Source organism: Ailuropoda melanoleuca, chromosome 16, assembly GCF_002007445.2.
Source record: "Ailuropoda melanoleuca isolate Jingjing chromosome 16, ASM200744v2, whole genome shotgun sequence".
Classification (NCBI taxonomy): domain Eukaryota; kingdom Metazoa; phylum Chordata; class Mammalia; order Carnivora; family Ursidae; genus Ailuropoda; species Ailuropoda melanoleuca.
In genome coordinates, this window is record NC_048233.1 from 88,167,668 (window position 1) to 88,194,015 (window position 26,348).

Below are 26,348 nucleotides of genomic sequence, written 5' to 3' on the forward strand. Positions count from 1 at the left end.
CCTGCATGCAGGTTTTAGCCCGGATCTCACCCTCTGGGGCCCTTTCCTGACCCCCAGGGGTAAAGGCTCTTTCCCTGCTGTCACCCTCGTAGCATCCTGGCACATGCGCATGTGTGTGAAACTGTCCTGGGGCGGCCCTGACAAATGACCACAGACTGGCCGGCTTAAAACAGCAACTTACTCTCTCTGAGTTCTGGAGATGAGAAGTCAGAAGTCAAGGTCTCAGCAGGTCCACACCCCAGAAGGGATGGGGAAGATCCCTTGGCCTCTGCTGCCAGCGTCCCTCCACACTCCGCCCCTGACTTCCCACGGCCTCTCCACCCCGTGTGTGTGTGTGTGTGTGTGTCAAGCCTCCCTCCCAGTCTCTGATGAGGATGCACGTGATGACATTTAGGGTCTCCCTGGATAGCCTGGGGCCGTCCTACGTCATGATCATCAACTTAGTCGTGTCTGCAAAGACACTTTTTCCATATGAGGTGACAGATGCAGGCCCCAGGGATTAGGATCTTTGGATGGCTGTTACTTGACCTCCTACAGCGTGCGCACATGCGTCAGTGTGTGTACCTGCTTCCCTCCACGCCATCCCTTCAGTGTCCCGCCACGGTCCTCTGCTGGCTGGCTTACAGCACACCGGCTCCAGGTGGCGCCCCCATTCCTACCGGAGCCCCTCCGGGGCTCAGATCTGATACTCAATACAGGTTTTCCAAACGAACACACTTCACTTGAACCTGGTAGCAGAACCCTGCCCTTTCAGATCAACAAGAACATCTACAGTGAGCTAGCTGGGATGCCTGAGTGCCTGCCTGCAGACCGGACCCCTCGCCCTCATTTGTTATTCGCAGATGGGGAACAGGTGGGGCCTGGGCTTGCACTTCCTTCCATCTCTGCCCATCTTCCAGACCTGGCCAGGTGAGCATGACAGTAACTTCCGGAGAGCAGAATCCATGTTTGAAAGACAAAAGAGCAGCAGGACAGCAATGGCAGGACAGGGAGAGCGAGGGAACAGCTCAAGCATGTCAAGCCTCCCTCCAGGCCGCAAACGCTGCACAGAGGGCATGCACGCACACAGACGCCGCCTGGCACTCACGGGGCCAGGACAGAGACGAAGACAGGGCGTTGTGAGTGCACCGGCATCGTCGCGAGGGGGACCTGCACCCCCAGGATGCTGGGCACCCTGTAACCCCAAACTCCAGGCAGCCCAGGGAAATCCCAAGGAGCGGCTGCCTTGGCACCCAGGGCAGCCTCGAGTGGGCGACAGGCCCAGCCTGCGTGGGGTCTGAGAGCCACCTGTCCGCTGTACTGCAGAGCCTGGGGCTCCGGGGGGTTCGCCCAGGAGGCCTGTGCAGACAGGTCCGTTTGCAGCAGTTTTCCCCGGCAGGCAGCAGGGAGCTGCAAGGCAGTCCCCGGGGGGCTGCGAGGCACGCAGCAATTTGGTGCTAATTTTCTCCCGCAAAGAGGTTGACCCTGTCGTCTGGTAAACGCACTAACCATCACTGCACTGCTGAGCTGGGCGTGTGCGCTCTGAGGCCAAGGGCAACAGGCCGGTGTGGGGTCTGCCTGCTGGCTGCAGGTGGGAAGAATGTGCTGCTTGGAAGGGGAGCAGGTCCAGGCAGAGGCCAGAGCAGAAACCGCTTGATCCCCGAGGACCCCCCAAAGCCTGGGCTCTGCCCCGGATGTGCCACTCGTGTGGTCGCTGAGTCCTGGAGCCGCACACACGCCTGACCCCACTTAGAGATGAGGACGCGGTGGCGGAAGCTCCCCTGCTGACCATCCCTGAGAGGCTGGGATGCAGGGGGAGGGGGCCTGACCCTCTCCTCCCCGGCCCTGCCTCTGTTCTACTGAATAAAGAAGGGGTCTCCGGCGGCTCAGAACAAAGGACCATGTGCTGGGCTGGCCAAGGCTCCACGAGATTAGAGGTGGCCGTGGCGGCCCATTTTGCTAAGTCTGCTTGGAGTTTCTTGCACAATAATAACAACAATAAAACTGGAATAATCACCAACATAGGCAGTAGAAACATTTCCTAGAAAAATCTTGATCTCTGGCTGCTGACTACAGGTTTGTGGCCCCCGCTAAGTGATGGTTTTGGGAAGTGGGGCCCGCAGGAGGTGGTTAGGTCTGAGAGTAGAGCCCCCACGAATGGGGTTAGTGGCCTTGTCAGGACCCCTTTGGCCGCGTGAGGACTGCACGGATGGGGGCCTGAGCCCTGACTCCGGGGCATGGAGTGATGGAGCCGGGGCCCCTGCGGGCAGGGGTGGGGCAGAGGGGCGCCCCCATGTCATGCCCACATTCAATCCCCTCAGAGAGCCTTTCAGGCCCGCCTCAGCACTCCAACCCCCCAGAGCTGCCCCTCCGGCTGGAGGTCAGGGAAGAAGTCAGAGGGCCCCAGGCAGGAGACACCCCTGTCCTCCTTCCACAGACACCGTGAAGCCTGGACCCCGTGATCCCGTGTGGGTGGCTCCATCTCCGAGGGCCCCGGCATCGTCGCCTCTAATGCGGGGACAAGAATGCTAGGCGGATAATACAAGTGACCAGTGTCATTACTGTGGCCTCCTGGGGCATCAAGGGGCGGGCAGGACCTCTTTGCTCCCGTGACGCAATCTTGGCCGGCTGAAGTCACACACCGGCTGCCGCCTGGCACCCCTCCCTAACGGAGAGCAGGCACAGACAAGGCACCGAAGTCATGGCGGGTTTCCTACGATGCGTTTCTTCTGGAAGTCTCTCACATTGTTCACCAGGGTGAGGACAGGGCCCTTCTAGGGTGGCGGTGGGGACTGGCCGTTCGCTCTCCTTCGGACCAGTGAGCCGGCAGCCGCGGCCACCCCTTGCCCCACGGTGAGGAGCGGCCCACGGAACACGAGTGTAAGCACTGCACACCCTTCCCTGTGCTGCCCTTCTGCCAGCGAGATGTGGCGGGGCCTGGTGACCTGGGCCTCCCTGTGTGGAGACTGCAAGGGCCAGGGGAGGGGACGAGCCTGGTGCTCAGAACTGTGGCATGGAGGACAGGTGGCTGCCCACCGGGGATGCCCGTTTGGGACTTGGAGGAGCGAGGAATCAACTTCCGTGGCTCAGAGTACAGCCACCATCCATCCTGACGCCCGTGTGTTACAAAGCCTCTCCTGGGATTGAAGTTCTGAGGAAAGCACACCAACAGCAACACACGGGCAGCTGGGCGGGCGGGAGCCCCTGCCCTGGCTTGTGGCGTGGCTGGCCAGAGAAGGCAGGTGGTCCTGGTGAGGGTCCAGCACCTGGGACTCTCATTGGTCTGCCTCTCCTGGGTGACTGAGCTGAGACCCTTTCTTAGGAGTTCCTGGGCTGGGGAGAAGAAGAGGGGACTGGGCGCCGGGATGGGGAGGGCCAGAGAGACGGGCTGGCGGCTGCCCACGTCACCGGTATTCCTCAGGGAGGCTTTTCCAGCCGGGCGGGGTCACAAGGCTTTGCCATCAGGGTCTCAACAGGAAACCAAAGCCATCCCAACGCCTCCTGCGTCGTGCCGGACCCGCAAACCGCTCCGAGGAGCAACAGGTGATCGGTCTGGCTTCCGGGGAGATCTTCAAGGTTGAAAATGCGACGGGCCTTAAAATTTTGATTTTTCCACTTGCTTCAAATTTATATTCCTAGCTGCAGGGCTGGGGGGGTGTCCAGGACCCAGGCAGTCAATAAGGCACGGAGCGAGAGACAAAGGGGCACTTGGCAGTAACTCAGTGAGGAAGGTGACACGTGGGATCCTCACCTGTCTGTGTGACTAACGGGGACAGCCCCGTGACAGCAGCCGAGGCAAAGCCAAGCCATGCCCCTTGCACCCACGCCGGCTCCCTTCCCGTCCTCCGCGCCTTTCCTCTGCTTTCTGGGAAGTAACAAGTGACACAAGCAGGACATGCACTTCCCGGAGATTACAATGGGGCTCGGGAGTCTCGTGCTGACGGTGGGAAGAGTGACACGGGTCCTCCCAGAGACCAGCAATGGTGCAGCAGCAGCTTCCCGTGAGAGCCGTAACCTCGCCATCTATTCCGTCTTAATGAGGCAATGAACGCCAAGTGTTAAAAAAGTTACATTTCAAAAGAGCTGAGTCCCCTCGGACTCCCTCCGCCCCCCACCCCGGGTCACCCCACTGTCACGTGGGACGCAGCCGTCCGGTGCTTCTGCACACACCGGAGTTCCCCAAGAAACTGCCGAGTGTGGACGACAGAGGATGTGGCATGCTTCTAGGGAAGGCGCAAATATGCTCAACTACAGCCACGTTCTACGTCCTGTGCTCGTCACGCAGGGTACGCGCTGGGGTGGCTCCGTGTCCGGGCACGCAGGCTTCCCTCTTCCAGAGCACTGGCCCGGCCAGGTGCCTCCAGCTGCTGGGGAGCTAGGGTCCCATGGGGGAGGGGGACTGACCAACCACGACTCAACATGAACGGGACCCCTGTGTGCTGAGAGTCCTGAGGAAGCAGGGGCAGAGTCAAGGACGGGGGGTGGGGGTGGGGGAGGTGCACACGGGCAGGGGCGCCGTCCATCCTGCTGCCCAGCTAAGGAAACTGGCAGGGACCGGCCCAAGCTCTAACGATAAAGCCTCATTGTTCAAAAAGCTTATTTTTTTAAAGTCAAGAACATTGCTTTCCTTTCAATTTTTTCTTTACTTGCAGTAAAGCTACATATAACACAAAATTTTGTATGCACTGTTGGGCAGACATCCCCACCATGCATGTCTAGAACTTCCCATCTTGCCCTGAGACACCGACTCCCATCCCTCCCTGGGAGCCCACCATCCACTCTCTGTCCCCCTGAGACACTGACCCCATTCCTCTCCCGGCCCCGGCGCCCACTGTCCACTCACTAGTCTCTGTGAGTCTGACGACTGCAGAGACCTCATCTGAGTGGAATCACACAGTGTCCTTTCTTCCCATTGCTTCCCCACCCAGACACCTCGGGGGCAGAGGTGAGAAGTGAGAGGGGTCCCCATCCCAGGGAATCTCCTGCTCTGAGCGAGGTGGCCAGACTCCCGTTCCTGCTGGAAGTAAAAGGGGAAAGATGATCTTTGAGGGGACCCTTCCCAAGGGGTGTCCCCAGACAGGTTAGTGCAAGCAAAGCTGGAGAGAGGATGACCACAGAGTCCAGACCTAGACCTGCTGGCCAGAGCTCACGTGGTCACTGAGCCCCACGGTCACTGTATCAGTCACTTAACCCCTCTGTCCACAGAACCACAGCCTGTTCTCAAAACAAAAATGAAAACCGAACCAAACCACCCACCGGAAAAGAAAAAAAAAAAAAAAAACCACCCACCAAACCAAATCAGGCCATTCCATCCAGAAGGCTCATTAAAAAGCACTCCTGGAAAATTAACTGACAACAGCAAACAACATTTCTTCCTGGAACAGATGAGGCTGGGCCAGACCCGGGAATGGAGTCTAATCACCACGGTCCCCACGTGGGCGCTACAGGGACTGGAGGGCTGCCTTCACGGCAAGGTCACGGTGCGCATGCTGCCACCAGGCCCCGGGCTGAGTCACCGCCTGCTCGGTGACTGCCACGTCCCAGGAAGAGGTGACACTGCCCTGGGGCGGGGGGGGGGGAGGGCGTGGGGCTGGAGCCCAGTGCCAGGCGGCCACCTTCCCGGTCCCCAGACGAGAGCACACAGCATTCAAGAGCTACCCACCCAGCGCCAACCTTGGGTTCGGGTCCTGCCCGCTGTCTCCCTCCCACAGCTGGCATGCTTGCCAAACCTCAATGGCCTAGTGTGCAAAAGGGCATGACTGCCACCTCCCTCGGGATGCTTCTGGGTGGGGACGGAGGTCCTGGCACACACCGGCGCTCAGGGACGGGCAGAGAGCTTACAGTCCCAGTGCTGTGTGGCTGCCGAGCTGGCGGCTTTCCCGGCCCCCATGCTGCCATGCCTCCCGAAACTGGGCCAACTGGCGCAAGTGACTGAGGCTCTCAGGCTGGAAAGATTGTTTCCCCACCGGCAGCGGACATGCCCTTGCCCTGCATGGCAGGTCGGAGGCCCCGGGGGGCTCATTTCCCTAGCATGCCTCCCTCATGGACATTAAATGTCCGAGTTCCCCCCGCATTCCTATGTCAAAGCCCTAACTCCCTGTGTGATGGCATTTAGGAGGGACACAGGGTCAGATGAGGTCAGGAGGGTGGGGGCCCCATAATGCGATTAGTGCCCTTGTAAGACAGACGCCAGAGAGACGATCTCTTGTCCTCTCCGTTATGTGGGGACAGCACGAAGGTGGCCGTCTGCAAAGCAGGAAGAGTCAGGACTCAGAGACCGGGCTCTGTCTGGGAGCTGCCGCCCCAAGGCTTCCTGGGCAGAGGAGGGGAGTGCTCGGCCCCCGGACTCCGAGACCCCGCTCAGCAAAGCTGGTGGGGAGGAAGGGATCCAGAGGGCCTTACAAGGTGCCAGATGGCCACACAGCCCTGCTGTGCTTAGGACCAGGGCTGGATATGCTACAGAGCAGGAAATTCTGGGCCCCTTTGTCTCAGCTTGCCACAGGGTCTGGGTCACCGGCCAGGGGTATCAGAGAACCTGTGTGCCCTGCACAGAACACACAGTCCCGCCTGAGGTCATGAATGGGCCCACGACAGCACAGCATGCATGGTGAGCTCGGAGAGGCAGACATCTGTCCCAGGTGCCCTGCACACCAGGCAGGGGGTGGCTAGCTGCTGAATCCACCTGCCCAGACATTTGTCTCCCTCCTTCCTATACCCGGGACTCAACTATAGCCAGCCCACCCCACTGGGGAGGTCACATGACCCTGCCTGGCCAGAGAGCACCTTCCATCAGTCCAGTGGGTCACTGGCTCAGCAATGGTCATGTGACCCGAGGCAGGCCAGCGAGATGCTCTTTTCTGCTGGGGCTCCTCCACTGACGGGATGAAAACCTGGAGCTCCTATGGACTGAGTCTGCCACCCTTGTGGGGAGAACCTGCTCGGGCACAGAGGAACCCAGAGCTGAGAGAGGGAGCAAGATGCTGGGGACAGTGCTGAGTGCCTGCATCCAGCTGGGCCTGAAGCCAAACATCTCTGGAATTTCCAGCTACTCAAACCAGTCAATTCCCTCTGTGTGCTGTGCCAGTCTGAATCGAGTTCCGTCAGTTGTACAGAAAGTTATAGAATAACACAACTGGGGAGCATTGAGGAGATGGGGCACTCTTGCTTTGCGTCCATCCTTAACCAATTCCCCTTGATGCTGAAAAACCCTGCTCCCCTCACCTCCTCCAGGAAGCCCCCCAGGGTTCTTCCAATCAGTTATGACCTCCCCCTTTACGGACCTTCCACCTGCTTAGTCCATGTCTCCCCTCAGGCCCTGAACTACTGTGCTGTCCCCAAAGGGCCTCCAGGCTGGGTGATGAGACCCACCCTGGAAAGATGTGGTAGGGCCTGCAGCCCTCTGGCCCTCTGCCTGCTCTGAGAGCTATGACGGCCTGGGCAGGGCCCGTGGTCTTCCTGAGCCTCTGTTTCCTTGCTGGTGAATGGGAGTCTCCCAGACCCACGTTCCCAGCAATGCGGGGCTGTGACGGGAGGCATCCCCACATCGCAGCAGCAGACGGCCAGCTCCCGTGTGTGACCGTGACATTGACTCTCACAGCATATACAACTCTACCCAACTGGCTGTGAGTCTCGGGGCCTGAGTAACTGTCCCTCCCTTGGAGCTGCTCCTGGCACCCACTGCCCCCACTGCCCCTCTTGGACACAACGACCCACTTCACCTGAGGTGTCCTTCCCAGGCTTCCCCATCCCTCCCACCCACCAACGGTCTCCGAGGTGATCAGCCACGGAAACCCAGGTGTCTGCCTGTCTGCAATCCCGTCCTACAGTTCTTCTCGCCATGCCCCCCGCGGTCACCTGGCTCCTCTGGCCTTCCCCCCTTGGCCCTACCTCCTCCGGCCTCAGCCTCTGCACACCCGCGGTCAGTGGCTCTAAGTGCCTCCTTAACAAAAACCACCCCCTTGGGAAAGGTGACACTGCAGGCCTGGGAGACGCGCCCACCGCACCTCTCAGGCCCTGCCCCTTGGTTAGCTGCAGGCTGGATGCTGGGCAAGATGCTTTATGAGGATGTCTCATTTCATGCTCACACTAGCACTGGTTCTGTTCCCATCCCCCACCCCAGGAAGATTTCCCACCCTCCAGCCCACATGCTCCTTCCCTGGCCAGCCCCTTCACGCTGGCCCTTATTCCAGGCCCCATGGGGGAGAAGCTCACAGCATCGTCTCCGAAGCAGTCACATGCCTAGACCACAGCCCAGCTCTGTCACTCGCTTGCTGTGTGTCTGTGGGCAAGTGACTTCCCCTCTCTGTGCCCCAGGCTCCTCGTGCAGAAAAAAGACCCAATGGATATATTCAAACGAAACCTCGAGCACTAACTGAGTTCATGCACATGAAATCCCCCAAACGGAGCCTGGCATACAGGGAGTGCTCAAGGAATGGGAGCACTTCCCACTGTGACCGTCATGGCCGTGGCTTATGTTATTTGCAGCCCCAGGCACGCCGTCCAGCAGTGAAGTTGCGGGTGCCTTTGAGCTCTGTCTCTGTGGGCCGTGTCCCCTCCCTCTGCTCTCCCGCATCTCCAGCCAGGCCAAGCCTAAAGATGGCCATTTACTAGGGGCTTACTGAACACCTGCTGCTTCTGCCCCAGGCTGGGTCGGCAGTTTCAATAAACGGAGAATTACCATACGACCCAGCAGTCCGCTTGGAGGTGTGCAACTTGCTCAAAAAACGGAAAACAGGGACTGCAACAAAGTCTTGTGTGTGTATGTCCACAGCTGTGTTATGCATGAGAGCCAAAGGTGGAAATGACTGGAACACCCATCAGTGGACGAATGGATACACGAAAGGTGGTTTAATCCACACAATGGAACGTCATTTGGCCATAGAAGGAATGAGGTCCTGACACATGCTCCCCCGTGGGTGAACCCTGAAAACATCCTCAACGGAAGGAGCCAGGCACAACAGGCCACGTGTCGTAGGATTCCACGCCTAAGGAGTGTCCAGAGCAGACAAACCCGCTGAGACAGAAAGTGGATCAGTGGTGGCCTGAGGCGGAGGGCAGTGGGGGGATGGGAAGTGGCTGCTAATGGGGACGGGGTGTCTTTTTGGGGGATGAAAGCATTCTGGAGCTAGAGAGAGATCATGGTGGCACAACACTGTGGAGGTATGAAATGCCACTAGATCGTACACGGTCAAGTGGCTGAACTGGTATATTTTATAGTGTGTGTATTTCTCCACAATGACAAAGATATGCACGATGAAAAAAGTACGTGTGTTTATACACGTGACCAAATGTATCTCTAACAGACACGTGTAAAGAAGCAAAAATCTGAGAAGGTAAACGTTACAACAACCCTGTCTCCTGGCAACGTCACCTGACTTCTTCCTCTGGCTTGTCAGTATTCCCAATTTTCCCTGGGCAGGCATGACTTCCGCCAGCCCTAAAGAAAGAATACTCATGGAAAAACCAGTCACCAGGCTTCCATGGGAGCAGAGTTTACTCCCAGTCCCTAATGTTTCCTGAGAGCAGAGGCACACATCCCCCCGGAAAGTCCGTGGGATTTGAGTGGGCATTGGGAGAGAATTCTGGAACTTCAGGGGAAAGACTGGCTTAGCGTGGTTCTCTCTGACGTAAGTCAGCCGACCCCTGCGTCTCTGTCCACTTTTTGAGGTGCTGACTGGGGGGATATGAGGGAGGTGGTCTAGGAGAGACGAGCCACCCCTCTGACAGGGAAGGTTCCGGCGTGCGCTCTCAGGGCCAGACCCAGAGCTCGTCAGGAGCTCACCCAGTCTGTCGGCATACATAAACTAGGCTCCAGCTCTGCACCAGACTCTCTTGTCCTGGGTGCAGGATGACCCCAGGCCCTCAGTGAGGGCTCTGCCCCTGGAGGGGACCCGGGTTCCGGAGGGGCGATGTTCAGCCAACACATCCCGTGTTACATAAACTCCATGTGTGGCAAAGCTGAGAAGAGAAACGTCCCTCGGTAGAGGCAAGCAGTTGGTGGAGGTTTGTGCCATTCAGACGAGGTTGGTCAGGGAAGGTCTGAAAGAGGCGCCATGGGCAACGACCAGGCTGAGGGAACGGAGTGAGCGGGCAGGGGCAGGGGGAAGGGAGGGAAGGGATGTGCGGGGGGGAGGTGGGGAAGCCGGAGCCGTAGGGCCTTGCGGTCATGTAAGAACTGGATTTTACTGAACAGTGACTACGGCAGTCTCCCTAGAGCTGGGAATGGAGCACAGATTGGGGGTGCAGGAGAGGACCTGGGACAGGAGCCCAGGCAGGGACCGGACTCCCGAGCGACTTCTCACCTGAGCATGAGCGTGAGCAGAAAGGCAGGGAGCTTGGAGGGTGGCACTGGGCCATGTGGGGGCTTTGTGACTCTGAGCTGTATTATGACCTCTCTGGGCTTCACTTTCTCCACCCAAGAAATGAGGGTGGTGTCAGAACCCACCTCCCAGGGTTCTGGCGAGGCTTCAGGGAAGCAGCACGCATGGAGCACGTGCGGTGTGGGTTTAGCTGTGGGAGGACGATCTAAAAGCACAGCAGGAACGGCATCAGGTGGGAGGGACAGCAGTCCAATGCCCTTGCCTGGGAGAAATCCAGAGACTCCAGTCCTGTCTCAGGAGCCACAGGGCACTGGCCTGTCTCGGCACTGCTCTGTTTGGGCCTGGGGGAACTGCGAATGGTGTGGTTCCCACAGATCAGCGGTCTCCTGCCTTCCCTCACTTACCACACCCCATCTCTCCAAAGCCCATGCTGGGCACCAGGGTCCTCATAGGGCTCACACCTGACCTCAGCATAGCAGGCCCCATGGGGGAGATGTTCCTGGGTGGTGAGACCCTGCCTTGGCAGGGAGGGGGGCCTGGCCTGGTCAGGAAGGCTCGTGTCCCTCCCAAAGGCAGCAACAACAGCAACATAATAGTAATGGTCCCTCTTGCATGTACTCCTTAGCTCAAGCCCCGGTCTCTCTACATGCCTTAGACTTACAAACTCACTGAACCCTCGGGAGGCCTATGAAATAGATGTTCTTACTCCCACTTTGCAGGTGAGGCAATCGAGGCACAGAGTGGTTGTGTAACTTGCTCAAGGCCACACAGCACACAGGTGGGGCAATTGGATTTGGACCCAGCAGGGCTGCCTCCTAGGATGGTGCCTTGAATCCCTGCTCTGACCTGCTTTTCAAGGGCAGTCTGCCTCCACCTCCCTTCTCCAGCCACAGAAGTCCCTGATAAAACACCCAAGTGAGCTTGCCTCCAGCGACAGACTGAGGCCCCAGGAGTCAGCTCTGCATTTAAGGCCCTCCCTGACATGGAGGCCCCATCTTCTTCATCGTTCCAGGGCCTCCTGACATTTCCTGCACAGTTCTATGTGCTCCTGCCTCTGAGCCTTCCTCTAGGCTATGCCCTTCCCCTGTGGTGCCTTCCATCATTTCACAGATCCTGACTGTGTGCCTGTCATGAGCTGGGCTCTGGCTGGCCCCTTAGGTCAGTTCAGGCAGGGACAGTGACATGCACTGTGAACGGGTTTCTCGGGGACTGTTGGGGAGGCTTCCCGAGGAGGGGCCACCAGGGAGAGATCTGTGGGTGAGCCAGTTATGCAGATGGACGAGGTGGAGGTGGGAGAGGGGTAGCAGAGAGCATGAGTGAGCGGTACGAGCAAGTGCCGGGGGTAGGAGGAAGAGTGGCACGTTCGGGAGACCAGGGAGAGAGGGCCAGGGTCAAGGCCCATCTGTCTTTCTAGGCTGGATGTGTGTGCCACCTCCCCAACTTGTCCGAATAACCCACCCCTTTCTCTCTGTCCTGGCCCTGAGGCCCAAAGGAGGTTGGGCTTCCCTCCCCACTCCACTTGGCCTCTCAAGGGTGACGATGGCCTCCACTCATCTCCATGACTGGGTGCTGGGCACAGAGGAGGTGCGCTGAAAAGTCTGTTACATGAAACCAAAGGTCCCAGCTAGAGGGGATTGGAAATTTTGCCTGTGGGTGATTGGTCTCATGGCACCAAAGCAAGGAGACCACTCAGGACTTTTAAAGCATCAGATGATAACCGTGGTCTTCCACTCCCCCTTCCCCAGCCCTTCTCTTGTTAACTCTTCTTATCGTTGGCATGCACACACCCTAATTCCCAGGACTGACAAACTCCATCAATTAGAAGATCCGACAGGGCATTTAGCATGAGGCCTTCCTTCAGTTCATTTGCCAACCTAACCGCTTGTATCATGAAACGCCCCGCAAAAGGGCGCTGCAGACAGAGACAAATCAATGCTAACGAGAGCCTGCTGAGCATACTGGGAGGTGAGTGAGTGGGAGGAAGGGAGGGAGGGCAGGTGGAGAGGACCCAGGAGGGCTCCTTTCAGGGGAGTCAAGAGGCGCATCAGAGAACCCTAAACCAGAAGCCTCGGCGCACCATGCCTCCTGCAGACCTCACCGCATGTGGGCTGGGGCTGGGTCTACAGCATCCTCTCAGGTTGAGGAAGATGGTTTTAAGATTATGTCTCAGCGACTCAAGACTTGCCCAGGGCATCAGAAAGATGCAAGCTTGGGAGTCAGCTCTCCCTGTGGGGCCCTTAGCAGCCATCTGATCTCCAGCACCTGCAAAATGGGCAGAAATGCCTACTTCCCAGGAGTGTCCATCACTGAACACAGGTTTTGGGGCCCCTGTTAAGCATCAGGCATATACTGGGTGCTGGACACACAGTAGGGACCAGGTCAGCAAGCTCTCCAGGCTGCAGGGAGCAGGGATCCTCATGAGGGAGACAGGCAGGAAGTCCATCATTCAACACATATGATTCTGATGGTGGAAGAAGCATACAGTGGAGTGAGAGAGTCAGGGGCAACCAGAGCGTGCCCAGGGAATCCCTCTGGAAAGGTGACTTGTAAGCCCAGACCTCAGTGATGAAAAGTGAAGGCTGGCTTAGAGCACAGGATGCTGCAGACACTCAGCCCATATTGGTCCCTTCACCCCTCCTCACAAGAGAGATTTCTGCACCAAGCAGACAGAACACTCACTGAATAAGAAGCTGTGGTGCCCAGGAAGACCAAGGATACAGGATGCAGGGGTGGGAGGTGAAAGGAATGAGAAAGGTGAAGGGAATGAGGCACCAAGGCCTCCCACCAGGCTGCTTCTCCAGGGGGTGGGGGTGTGGGGGTGGGGGGGCAGGCACCCTCCCAGCTCTCAGGCTCAGCACCCTGGAGAGCTCCCATACCCACGAGAGGTTCAGCACCACGGATAGATCCCCTGGAGAGGTTCAGCACCACAGAGAGCTCCCCGCTGACCATCCTCCTAATGCTTCCTGGCGCTGACCAGCCACACACTATTGCCCCCACTTAAACTGGACTGGACCCAGTCACCCCTGGCTCCATAACATTCGGCCACTCCCCAAATCCACCTTGAACATTCCTGACACCCCAAGCTCTCCCTGGGACCCTCCCTTCTGAGTTCTGTCTATAGGAAGAAACCCCACGTACCCAACTAAGCACAGTGCCAACACCATCTCTTTCACAAAGTCCTTTTTCAGATTTATCTTGGGGCCTTCACCATACTCTGCTTTTGCCCCCTTCCAGACTGAGTTCCCAGAGGGAGGAACTGAGTCTGATTCATGTCTTTTCTCCCCACAGCACATGCCAGCCCAGCACCTGGATCAACAAAGTTGCAAAAGTGACTTGTACAATTGCTACCGATTGCTGAGATCTCACTCTGCCAGGAACCATGCTATGTGCTTCAAACACATTTTTATTTACAGCTTAAGAAACTGAGGCCAAGGGATGAGAGATGTGCCCAAGTTCACATTCAAATAGTCAAGTGTCAGAGGCCGGATTCAAACCCAGATCATACTGCACAGCCGGTGCCCTTGACCATGGCTCCTTTTTGTCTCTATCCAACCCAGTGCACTACCATCTGCCAGGCCTATGGAGCCTTGAGCACAGCAGCCGTGGTCCCCTGAAGTGATTCTGAATCTTTTTTTAGCCTGAAATTGAAATCACTGATGCTTCAAATTAGAACCCCAAAATGAATGAGCCAAGACTTCAGATTTGCAATAGCTAAGATGCCTGCATCTACCTTCTCAGCAGGATTCTGGGCTGCTCCTCAGCCTGGACCACCTGTTCCCAGTCAATATGGAGGACAAAGTGAACCATTCTCTAGGCACAGAAGGGGCTATGGCTGGCTATGCGCAGGAAAGGGGTCCAGGCTCCCAGGCTCTGCCCAGAGCAGGGGACTCTTTAGAGCCTTGGAGAGCAAAGACCCCAGTGCTAAGAGACCCAGATAGTGAAGACCCCAAGGCTATGAGCCTTGGAATGGCACAACCGTTTGCCATGGGCACTGGCACTGTCTGAATGTTTTGTTGCAAACGACAAAGGCAGCTGCACTCCTCTGTGCTGACTTTTATTTTTAAGTAAAGAAATGTTTTTCAGTCATCACTGAGAAGTGGACTGGAAACTTAGACCCCAGCAAGGCTGGGCAGGGGGATGGAAAGGCAGGTCAAGATGGCCACACTTACCCCCTGCATTGACCCAGGTGCCAGCAGCCCAGAAGCAGGGGAGCTGGAGTGGGAGGCTGGCCAGGGAGCCCAGGCCTTTTCCAAACTGCGTACAGTAAGAAGCCACACAGCTTCAGAACAGAAACGCTCCACACTTAGAGAGACCACAGACAGCCATGGGGCCCTGCTTGTCTTTGACGTGAAAACAACAGAGCTTCACAACTGAAGTATCAATGTGACTCAAAGTCAGAAATTCACCGGTCAGCCTAGCTTCCTATGAATATCAGCTGGCATTTACTATTAACTTACTTATTGAATTAAATTCTCATTTAAAATGACTTAAATAAGGTGTTAAGAATTTGGGGGGTGGGGTGGGTAGAGTTCCCAGCTTGGCCATGTGGACCCCGGCAGGACATGTGGTGAAGCCTCTCATGCTATCCCGAAAGGCAAGGCAGAGAAATGTGAGATGGGTGTTGTGGCTGAACAACTAGATGGGAAGGATGCCGGCACCGGGGAAACCACAGCAGGGCTCTGGCCTTGACCCTGGAATTTGTGGCTGGAGGGCAAAATGGAAATCACGAAGAGAAATTCCGAGATTACCCAAAAGCCAGACTCACGCCAGAACAGAACTGAGAAGGCAGTGAGGGAGCGCCCTGGGAGCAGAGGTCCAAGCCAAACCTGGAGGTATGCCTGCCAGTGATACTCGGGGGCTAGGGGTGGGGCAGGGCAGGTGCCTGCATCAGCTGCCATGTCGTCCACAGAGGCACCAAGAAGCTACGGCCAATGCGCTCTTGGCTGGAATGTGCTTGGCACATGGCGACTCTATGAGCTTGGCACAGGGCAGATGTGCTCCGTAACTGCTCCGTGCTTGAGACAGTAGTGGTAATGATCCACCTGCCGTTACTGTAACTTACAATGACTTACTATTACTACTTGTTCAACTAACAGTCATTGGTTCCCTCTTCTCAGTCAGGCATCATGAATGACGATGAAGGACAGGATAATCATCGACAGCAAATGCTGACAGAATCCCAACTCTGTGCCCAGCACTGCTGGCACAACAAGACCAACACTCACAGCAGCCCATGTGCCTATAGCCCGTGATGCATAGCTTGTCTTGGTGACTGAATCCTCACAACCACCCATTTTGCTGATGGGGACACTGAGAGCCAGGAAACACATGCTGATCAATGACACGCAAAGCAACTGATTGGGCATAACCTGAATTTTGTCTCCTGTCCTTAGAACAAGTTAATCTGGAAGCTGGGGGAGGCTGGCAGATTACCACTGTACCTCCAGCCTGGTTACAAGTAACAGTTTAGGCAAACGTGTGCTAGAACCCATGTTACATTTTGTCAACTCCCATTCTCAAGTACCAGCCAAAGAAACATTTTATAAGATACTCAGACGGTCTCTCAGGAAAACACCAGGGCATCCCTCTTAGCGTCCTCACTTCAGTGCAAACTGAGATTATAAAACAGTTGTAGGCCATCACTAGTGCAAGCATTTAATACGAGGAAAAGTAATTAGCAAACTCAAGCATCACTTTTCAAGGATGAAGGATATTGCTGCCTGCTTTAATTGCAAGGGAAAACCCATTTAAGGAATTAACACAAAAACGAGATCGGCCACTTCAGGACTAAGAAAACAATCACAAAAACCATAGGTGCCCCCGGCACGGCATCAGGTTGGCGAGCAACGGCCCCAGGAAAATAATTAACACCCAGGAAAGTGTTCTCGTCCTGAAAACAAACAGCAACACCTTGGCCACTGAGGCTGAGACACCGCTCGGCTGTGGAAAACCGGGCTGGAAACCGGGTCTCTCTGTAAATAAGGACAGGTTATTCTCCGAAGGAATAACTTTCTATTTATGAAATTAATACCTGTCAGAAAAGTGAATGCTGTCATTCCGGAAAATATGAGAAACAGACAAAAGTCTGAAAAAAGAGACAACGATCACACAAGATCCCATCACCCAGGGGTTAACATTTCCTTTCCCCTTCCCCCCCCCAAGACCTATTCTGGGGAGAGGTGGTATAATTTAGATGATATTGTGCAGATAATTTTGGGTCTGCCCTTTTCACCTAATAGAAGGTGATCAGTTCTCATTAGTATCGAGAACTCCTTGCAAGCCTCATTTTGAAACGCTTTCTTGTGAATCCATGATGGATGTGTGAGGTCCCCTTCACCACCTGTGGCCCCATCCCCTTATTCTGTTTCTGCCACACTGTAGTCTCCGCTCTGCCTGTTTTCAGATTGTTACCTTAGAATGGATTCCTAGATGTAAAAACCCCTGATTCGGCTTTACGGCTCTTATTACATACTGTCACATCGATTTCTAAAAAGTTTATGGCGATTTATTCTTTCACATAGCAACATATGAGTGCTGTCACCGGCGACGGGTATAGTAATAAAAAAAAAAGCAATTGCTAATTTGAAAATAAGAATTGGCAGCTCGTCATCTGTTTTTTTCTTCCCCTCTGCCCATTTATACATCAAGCACATCAAAGCGTCTCTCAGGAAACCCTGAGCTGTGACATTATGGAGTCAGGCAGCCCCAGTTGGAATCCCAGTGCCTCCACTTGCCCGCTCCACGACGGTGGGCAAGTGATTTCCCCTCGCTGTGCCCGATTTCCTCATCTGTAACATGGGGAGGGCAATAGACACCACTTTCCAGGCTCACGGTGAGGGTCAGATGGGATTGTGGGATGCCTGGCAGACACACCCTTGGTCACTATCAACGAGGACACGGGCCTTGGTCGTGATTGTCGCGAATGCCGTTTGCCCTTTTGAGGTTTTTACTGTTTGGTTGTATTATGAGCAATTCTCGAGATAGAGGATGTTTTCATTTAAGGAAGTGATACAAGCAACAAAACTTGGGTTTCCGGATGGGGAGCTTGTGGAAGGAAGACAGCCCCAGTGTCACAACAAGGAGATGAGTGTGGGACCTGCTTCTATCCTTCCGTTAGAATGCCGAATTAAGGGGTTCAGAAAGCCAACATGATCAGGCCAGCTGGTCATCACCCTGCCTGACACCATAATGCCACAGTGTCACTGAAGTGTCCTAAAGATGCCATGCCCAACATCCTGCCTCGAGACTCTGACTCTGAAGTTATGGGCTGGAAACAGGGTCTCTCTGTAAATAAGGACGGGTGGATCTGACGCCCAGCCAGGTGTCACTGGATGAGGCCAACCAGCTGTCCAGTGTGGGGAGTCCCTTGCAGGACACCAAAGGGACATCCCCAAACCTCCATGTCTCCTTAATTACTGGACGCAAAACTGTCATCTGTGAGCCATCTATGTCCTCCTTAGGACTCCTTGTAAGTGGCCTCTCCTGCCCCATCTCATGGGGGTGGGGAGACCTAAGCAAGATGATCTCAAGGAAAAGACAGATAAGTCTTCAACAATCTGTGTCTGGAGGCTAACTCTCCCCTAAATTCTCTGCTTTCAATTCTCCAACAAGCTTTTACCATCATTAAACCCAGTTTGAAATGGGTTTCCTGTCGTAACCAAAAGGGATCCAGGCCTTTATCCCTCCAGGCTGCTGGAGTCCCCATGCTTTTGTTTGACGTGCGTGGAAAGAAAACCTTGCCCGACTCCCCTGCTCACATCCCCCTGGGCTGTCACTGACGCCGGGACCCACTTCACCGCAAGCGTCGCTCTCCCTGGAAGGACTCTGCCCCCACTGCCCTGAGCACTCCCACTGCCTCCTAATGCTCTCTGGGGAAGCCCAGTGGCACCACTCGTCCAGAGGACTCCAGTACAGGAGTCTCATCGGAAAGCAGTGAATACACATGGTCTATGGAGCCCCTGCGTTCAAATGCCCCCTCAGGGGGACACGCACTCCTCCTCCCCCACTTCTGAGATGAATTTTTACGGCAACCCACTGGCGCACTAGGACTGTAATTCCTGGTTTCACGATAACCTTTTACATGGAGCTCTACTCGGCGCTTTTGCTTTCCGGCAGGAGTGGGGCGGGGAGGGGGGCATGGTCAGCAAAGAGACAGTCCTAACAACAAAGGAGCCAATTCTTCCCAAACATTAAGGCAGGAGGGACGTGAATTCTGGAGGGTAAGCAACCAAGAAAAGTGCGCACGATAGAAAACCCTTCACGAAAAAAAAAAAAAAAAGAAAGAAAACCCTTCATGACAGGCGCTGGTGACGCCAGCAAGATGACCAAGTCAGAGAAGGAAGAAGGAAGCTCTGCAGGCGCTCAGGACACGGACGAGGGAACACTCCCACCAAAAGTGGCCCCCGTCTCCACGTTCAAACTGCAGCATGTGTTTTTAGAGAGAATATAAACCACCAGAGGAATACGGGGCGACAAGGACAATTTGCCCTCACTGGCGATCTTTGCACATGGGACCTGTGCTTCACCAAGGCTCGGAAACCCCATCGACTCCAGGGATGGCTTCTGGCCAAAATCAAGATTCATCCGAGACCCGTGAGTTTGCTGAGAACAACCCCTCAAGGTTGAAGCTTTTCAACGGAAAATGCAGAAAAACTGTCTGTTGGAAAACACATGCACCTATAAGGCTGTAAGTGATTTTACTATTCCAGGGGTGAAATCCATTAGCTAGGAAAACGCCTCAATGGAGATTTTCAAGTCTTTTAAATTCAAGCACCTAAAGGTGACTTTCTGAGTCCCATGAGTAGCCTTGGAAATGCACTGGGTGGGGCAGGGTTCCAAGGGTTCAACCCCTTGGCCCCCCATTACCATACAACCCACAGTAAGCAGCCCAGGGTGGCCATGAAGGGCTCACTCCTCCTGCGGGTCTTTGGGACACAATAACGCCAACACGGCATCAATGCCTCTCAGGCCCGCCATTCCCAGAATCCTGGAATTCGGAGGTTACCTCAAACATACACCTGTTCCAAAATGGCAAACATGTCTGCACACCAGAGGTTAAAAGCAACGCCCAAGGAGGTGCTTGAAGAGCAGAAACCCTTCCGGCCCCCAACGTCCACGCAGGCGTCCGTCTGACCGGGTGGCCTGCCTTCTCCGCCCAGGCTGGGCACGTGCTGCAGACGCGTCCGCCAACCCGGTGCAGCTCCACTTCCCCGCGAAAGGGAAGGGCCCAGCACACGCTCCGAGGCACTCCCACGTCTCCCTTCCTGACTAGTTCCTCAAGGAAGCAAGCCAGTGAGCCTACAACGGGCACACGCTTGTATCTGCAGCCTTCATTTATTATTTAAAACCGAGAACCAGCAATGCCTGGGTCAACCTATCGGAGCCTCTGTCTCTGGGTCTGTCTCTCCGTCACACGCACACACGCACACATGGTGAGGAGACTTACATCACAACTACATCCTACAGAAGATGATTCAACCAGTCTCTGCATTTTCGTGAGGTTACAAACTGAGTTAACCCATGAAAACGCAGCCAGTTCCGGTCTCCACCGCTCTGGGTAAGGCAGCCAAGGTCTCACCCAAGCCAGGCTCCAACTGGTAAGTAAGAATTCAAATTCAGCTTTCAGCAAATGAAATGAGACCAACACAAGATACCTGGAAGAAGGTAAAGCACCTTCTCCATTTTCCTTGGCTCTCTCTCCTCCACAGTCCCTTTCCTTCTGGATTTCCTTCAGTCCCCCAGCCTTGAGAGGCGCTACAGAGATCATGAGCAAACCCAAGCTCAGAAGCACTCGGGAAGCTCAGCCATAACAGGGAGACTGGCTCCCAGGGGCCGGCTTGCCAGGGTCTGGGTCTCCTCTGTAGAACAAGCAAGTGTCGGACTGGCCTGGTGGTAGAGCCACCCCGTATCCACCCCTTCCACCTGCACATTGATGAGACAAGGCTCAGGGTCAGTGTCGAGGAATGCTTTTCCAAGAAACGTGAACTCCCAAGGAGGGCCAGTGGGGCGAACCGAACCCCTTACGAATAATCTTTCCAAGGTACGACATGCTCTTTTATTCTTAATATTTCCAAAGAGTAACACATTCCTTTGCACAACAAGATTGAAAGTAACACCTAAACCCGCAGAAGGCAGGGAGCTCAGATGTGCTGGCAGCTCGGACACCTCACGCACACCAAGGTGCTAACTCCAGTAAAAGCTCAGGAAACACGGGCGCTTGTGTCTACTGGGTTCTTTAAAGGAAGAGAATGCTCCCTCCTCTGACCTACCAGCAAAGCTGGTTTTCAAAGCCTCTGGATTTAAACATGTCCTTTGTGTGCCACCACCCCTCTTGCGGGCACTCCCTGGTCTCTGAAGGCCGTCATCTGCCAGGCCAGTTACTGCAACTTGCAAATCAGTGGTCTCTCGGCCACCAAGGTTACAGACCTCACGCAAGCAAGAGCCACAGCACAGCGCTCTCCATCCCGCCCTGAAGGCACAAGAAGGGGCAACGGCCCCTACTGGTGTTTATGCGTACAGCTACAGGGAACCACACACAGACCCATGCGCATCCCCAACGTCATGGCGGCCATGGGTCTCTTCCTCTACCTTCTGACCAATGGCAACTTCCATGACCACTTCCACCTCCCAAGAGTTACAGCCAAGGCCTTAAAGACAGTCCAAACACACGAGTCCACAGGAAATGGTTTCCACAATAGATGGACCAGGAAATAACCAATCAACATGGGTCCACGGCAGCCTCCGTGAGCCCCCCTCGATCTGGCTCAATGGCGGTGTGGCAAGACCACGGACCCCAACCCTAAGAGAGTCGGCGCTCTCCCCACGCAGAAAAATACAAACACCTGTGTCCCTACCTCGATCAGGAAGTCCCCAGTCCTCAGTCCGGCTTGCCATGCCACCCCTCCTTCATCCACGGACTCCAGGTACTGCAGGGCTGGGAACGCCGGCGTTGGCGTGAATTCTTCAATGGGTGTATCCGCTGGGAAGACAAGGAATACCTCAGTACAAGCCTGGGTGATGTGTGCAGGTCGGCAGCCCAGGCCCCTCACGGGCCCATGAGAGAAAGGGGGTGTGCATGCCTCCCATTGGAAGTGGGCGCTCCAGGCCTGCTCTTCCTGGGAAGGGCCTGACACTTGTAGTCATGGGTCAACACCAACTCGAGCACCCAAGCCAAATGCATTCCGGTGCCACCATACCTCTTGGCCTTTCTGTTCAAAACACTGCTGTACATGTCTATACGTACACGCCTGTCATTTTCTTTAAAAGCATCAGTGACTAAACATTTTCAGTTCTAAAAATGGAAAAGTTCCCCCCATAACCACACAGAGCTCCAGAAACACCACACTGAACCACTTGCCAAATGTATATCTACGTAGACTCGCGACCAAGGGAATTCAACTTAGAGCATGGACAGATCATAACGCTGACCCAGTGGGTGGCTGCGGATTTGGAACCTGCTTATGAATTCTGTCTGCAGGGAGCCTGGCTCTCGGCGACCACTCTGCGGCCAGCGCCCGCGGGGAGCCTGGGCCCCTGCTCCTCAGCAGAGCGAGCCTGGGTTTCTGGGCCCCACACAGCTGCTGAGCAAAACTCCAGGGCAAGAGACAGACTCCCCTGGGGAGTTATGAGCGGCCGGGGCCGGGTGGGTGAGAAGATGAAGATGACCCCAGTGGGGGGAGGGGACACAACATCACTCAGACAGTCATGGACACACACGCACACACGGGGACAGAGTCATCTTTTCTTTCTCTCTCTGGACAGATGGCTCACGGGCAGCCTGAGCTGTAGGCAGGTGGGGCTGCCACCCAGGGCAGGAGGCCTCTCCTCGCACAGGGGCAGGACCCGGCACAGCACAGAGCCTCCGACATGAAACTTACACATGGCTTACCCACACACGCGGCGGACAGATGTCCCCTCTCACGGGGAGCTGATGCCATTTTGTTTTCTTTTGAAAGGGAAGCCCCCAAGTGAAGGGCCGGTGGGGGGTGCACTGCCATGGAAAGCATCCCCAGAGCCCCCCACCCCAGGCCACATGACGTGCACGCTGCCAGCTCGGTCCACGGCAGAGGGGACCATCTTGCCACATTTCCTTTGCAAAGTCACCTTAGGGGCGGGCACACACAGACGCCTGCCGCACTTGGAGCCGAAGCCCACTCCCAGAATGGGGCAGTTTCTAGATCCGAAACTCAGCACCGGGTCGTTCTGGATATCTGAGACCAGGAGCTCCAAATCCAGCCACAGTTGGGCTGAACTGAACCACCAAATACAGATTAAACACATGATTTTTTTTTTAATGGGTGGGGGGAGGGAGAGGGAGAGAGAGAGAGAGAGAGAGAGAGCGCTTGTTGAGAGCAATATTGTGTACGGAAAATTGAAAATATTCCTAAAGGAAGCCCCGATGTTTTCTGAGTAAGACAGAATATGTTAAAAAACACGGTTGTCTAGCAACCAAGTGCCCCCAGGAAGAAGGCTTCTTTCTGAGCCGGGGAGCATTTTCATACGGCGTGCACACACACACACACACACACACACTCACACTCACACAACATGGGAATGCACCCAGGCTGGGAGCAGCTGCTCTTACCTTTCGCCCCGCGGAGCACGAATCCAAAACCCTCATTGTCCTTCTTCTGCAGAACCACCGTCTTCTCCTCGATGATGCAGTCACTGTAGAGAGAATTCCGGGGATAGCGACCATTATTGTAACCCGTCATCATCACCGTGGCTGGTCCTCCACCGGGGACGTTCATCATCCTCGCCAATTAATCACCCAGCTCGCCGGATCCAGGCAGCATGGAGGAAACTCAGCAGCACAGGGAGCAGGAGGAGCGGAGGCAGCTGGGGGGGCCGGCGAACGGGATAGGCGGGCACGGCACAATGGGGCTCGGAGGGGGGGCAGGCAGAGGCAGAGCCGGAGCGGAGCCGAGCGAGCGGGAGGAAGGAGTCAGGCATGGTGGCGAGGCCGCCGAGCCATGGCCGCGCGGGCTGGCTCCGGGCGCCCAAAGGCAAAGAAAGTAAGTGGCCCGGAGCCACCGGGGGCAGCGGCGCCAGGGCGGCCGGGCCGATGCATCTTCCAGGGGCGCCCACTGAAACCAGCCAGAGGAGAAATGAGGCAGCAGGTTTTTTTTTTTTTTTTTTCCTTCTTCTTCTTCTTCCCGAAGGGGTTTTCAGAAATCAAATTCTATTTGCTCTCCGCACAAGCCGGTGCCGAGACGCAGCGACCCCTCCCTCTCGGTCCAAACGAATGTGGTGTCCCTACAATCACCAAGGAGCCCACAATGCCACGGCGGCAGCTGCTCGGCGTCATCCCGCACAGAGAAACCGCAGGCTGGCGGAGGGGGCGGCCGGGGCGCTGCCGGCGGGTGGGGGCTCCTAGCAGGAGGCAGGTCACTCCAGCGACACCAAAGCCACTTACGGCATGGCCTCCTTTAGGGGATGATGAGCCGTGGGGACAGGGAGAAGGGGGCTCAGGGGCTGCTCCCTTTGAGAGACAACCCAAAGCCACACCGCCTGCCTCTTGGCACAGCATTTTTTTTTTTTTTAAGGGAAAGAAACCCGAAGGCTCTAACTTTGCTTCAGCTGCCAAAGCCTCCCATCATTTACAGTAAGGGCGCTTTGCCACATGACTGTCCACCCTCGGAGGGAGCTGGGGGGCACAGGACAGCAGTGGACTTCCTGGAGGGCCACATGGCTGGAGCTACACGGGGCCCTCCCCACCTTCCAGGGGCGGCATCCCCCCAGGACTCTTTGCTGCCCCGGAAGTAAGTCGGCAGCTGGGAGGCCAGGCCACTGCGCAGGGAAGGAGGAGGGGTGGGAGGCAATGTGGACAGGCTTTCTCCAGGGTCCTAAGGGGTTGGCCATGGGAGGGCTGCGAGCCAGTGGTCCTGAGGAATTCAGCAGGCCCCTGTCTCGGAGGGGGAGGCAGGGGGACGCAGCTAGCGATGCGCTGACCGGCTCGAAGTCACAGACAACTGAAGGTCAGCTGTGTCCAGCACTGGATTCGCAGGCTGCAGGGAGCGCGGGGCCCCAGCATGCAGCCAACTGCATGGGAGCATCGCAGCCCATCCAGATCGTGCCCCAGGAGGACAAGGGACGGGGTGCTTGGACAGAGTGATGGGCTGCCGAGAGCTTCCCAGTGCACAGATGAGGGAGGGGAGCTTCAGAGAGGTTGGGGACACAGCTGGAAAAGGCACACATGTCCTGACCCAGTCCTGAGTTCCTGCCCTCATAGCAGGCCAGCACGTACCGGAACTTGCCAGGGTGACCCTGCCTTCCAAGAAAGGGCTGCCAGAGCGCAGACAGTGACTTTCACAGCCGACAGCCATGCAATTCGGGACGACTGGTCTAGGGTGGTCTAATACTCAAAGAGGGGTCCTGTCCCTGTGCTCTTGCTCTGCCTGCTACCCTGGGCACAGGGAGCCCCAGCTCTGGGAGCTGGGCTGTGACCATGAGCCCCCTGGCTCAGCCCACTGAAGCCCATCAGAAAGGGGCTCAAGCAGGGCCCTGGGAGCCCCTGGGCAGGGTCACATGGCTGGCATGGCCTTTAGTAGATGATGGGCTCCCTAAACCTCACCCTTGCATTACAAGGCGGCAAGAAGCCATGGGCCTCCCAGGGTAACTGTGAGGTCAGGTGGGGCAATTCCCAGGACGGTGTGGTGGGGCCGGGGGAGCCCCAGGGAGCCATCAACTGCCATCAGAAATGGCAGCAGGCTGGCAGTTAGCCAGGACCTAGGGAACCGCAGGAATCAAGGCAGGAGGAAACTTCCCGTCTCCAGAGCCTCCCCCAACCAGGACACAGACCTGCACGGCCTTCCCACCCGCCTCGCTTCTCGCTGAACTCCTCAAGGCGGAGGGCCCTGGCCCTGTGGCTCCCTCGGGCACCAGGCAGGTGCTAGCCCTGTGACCTGCTGCTCCAGGGAAAGGCTCGCGAAGGGCCCGGCCGCCGCGCCCCACTTTCACCCTGCACTGCTCCGCACAAGTAACCGCTGGCAAACAGCCCCCCGAAGCCCAGGAAAGACGATGCCGGCCCTGCAGGTCCTGAGGCCTATCTCCCCCGGCCACACAAGCAGCCCGGCACCCACGACCTGTCTTGCACTCCAGGCAGCGGCCCTACTATGGGCCTAGTCTGCCAGCGGGGCCAAATGCTTTGTGTGGCTCGCAGACGACTGTCCGTTTCCTTCCAGCAGCCCCCCCACGATGGGGAGCTTGTTGGGGCCAGAGCTACAGCAGCCGTCGGCTACCCCACTGACCGCACGGGGGTGGTCTGCTGTGGTGGGTGAGGGGTAACTCAGCTCAGATCCCAGCTGTGCTCTGACCCAAGGTCACTCTGACCTTCACGGCCTCAGAGTCCTGCTCTGCAAAATGGGATGAGGAGCAAAACACGCCCTATGGGCGGAGCAGGAGTTAATGAGATCGCCCACCGCGGCCCAGGCACGCAGCCCATGTTAGTAACGGCGACCCTACCTAGAGACGGTTTGCACGTGCCAACCCCTCCTCCTTCTCCTCCCAGGCTGACGACGGAGCCCCTCTCTGAGCCCCCTGAGTCCTCCCAGGGATTCCTCGCTCACTGAAGAATGTCCTGACTCCCACTCGGGCCGCCACCCTCTTGCCCCCAAGCCGTGTGGCTGTGTCCTGCTTGCTAGGCAAGCGCTGAGCTCCTTAGTGTCTGATACGAAGGATTCCTGTCACTTCTGTCCTGCTTTACTTCAGGATCTAAGCAGCCCCAGACCCCGCCCCTCACGACCCTGTCTTATTTTTACTCACAGACAGACCTGGGTTTGAATCCCAGCTCAGGCGTTTTCCAGCTCAGCTGCTCAGAGCCTCAGCGTCCCCGCCTGCCAAGAGCCGGCACGGATACTTGCCTGGCAGGCGCTCTGAGGAGCAACCGGGACAAGGCCTCGTAACGGGGAAACGGCCTTCTTGCGCCCAATCCCCGGGGAGACGTGGGTCCTGGATGGCATCACCCCAGACGCCCACAGGGCCCAGCAAAGGGCCGCGTGCCCATCACATCTGTGGGCCGCGGCAGAATGGGGTGAACACAAGGTAGGGGTT

At 56.4% G+C, this 26,348-nt stretch overlaps 1 protein-coding gene across 1 annotated transcript in view; it reads right to left on the minus strand.

The window, feature by feature from the left end:
- The window catches only part of SHANK2 (SH3 and multiple ankyrin repeat domains 2), a 155,942-nt gene extending 132,434 nt beyond the window's left edge, over nucleotides 1–23,508 (minus strand). The window contains 2 exon segments of the mRNA XM_034645324.1: nucleotides 21,152–21,276; nucleotides 22,882–23,508. Coding sequence (XP_034501215.1) covers nucleotides 21,152–21,276; nucleotides 22,882–23,050 — 294 coding nt within the window. The 5' untranslated portion in view covers nucleotides 23,051–23,508.
- Between the last annotated feature and the right edge of the window lie 2,840 nt (nucleotides 23,509–26,348).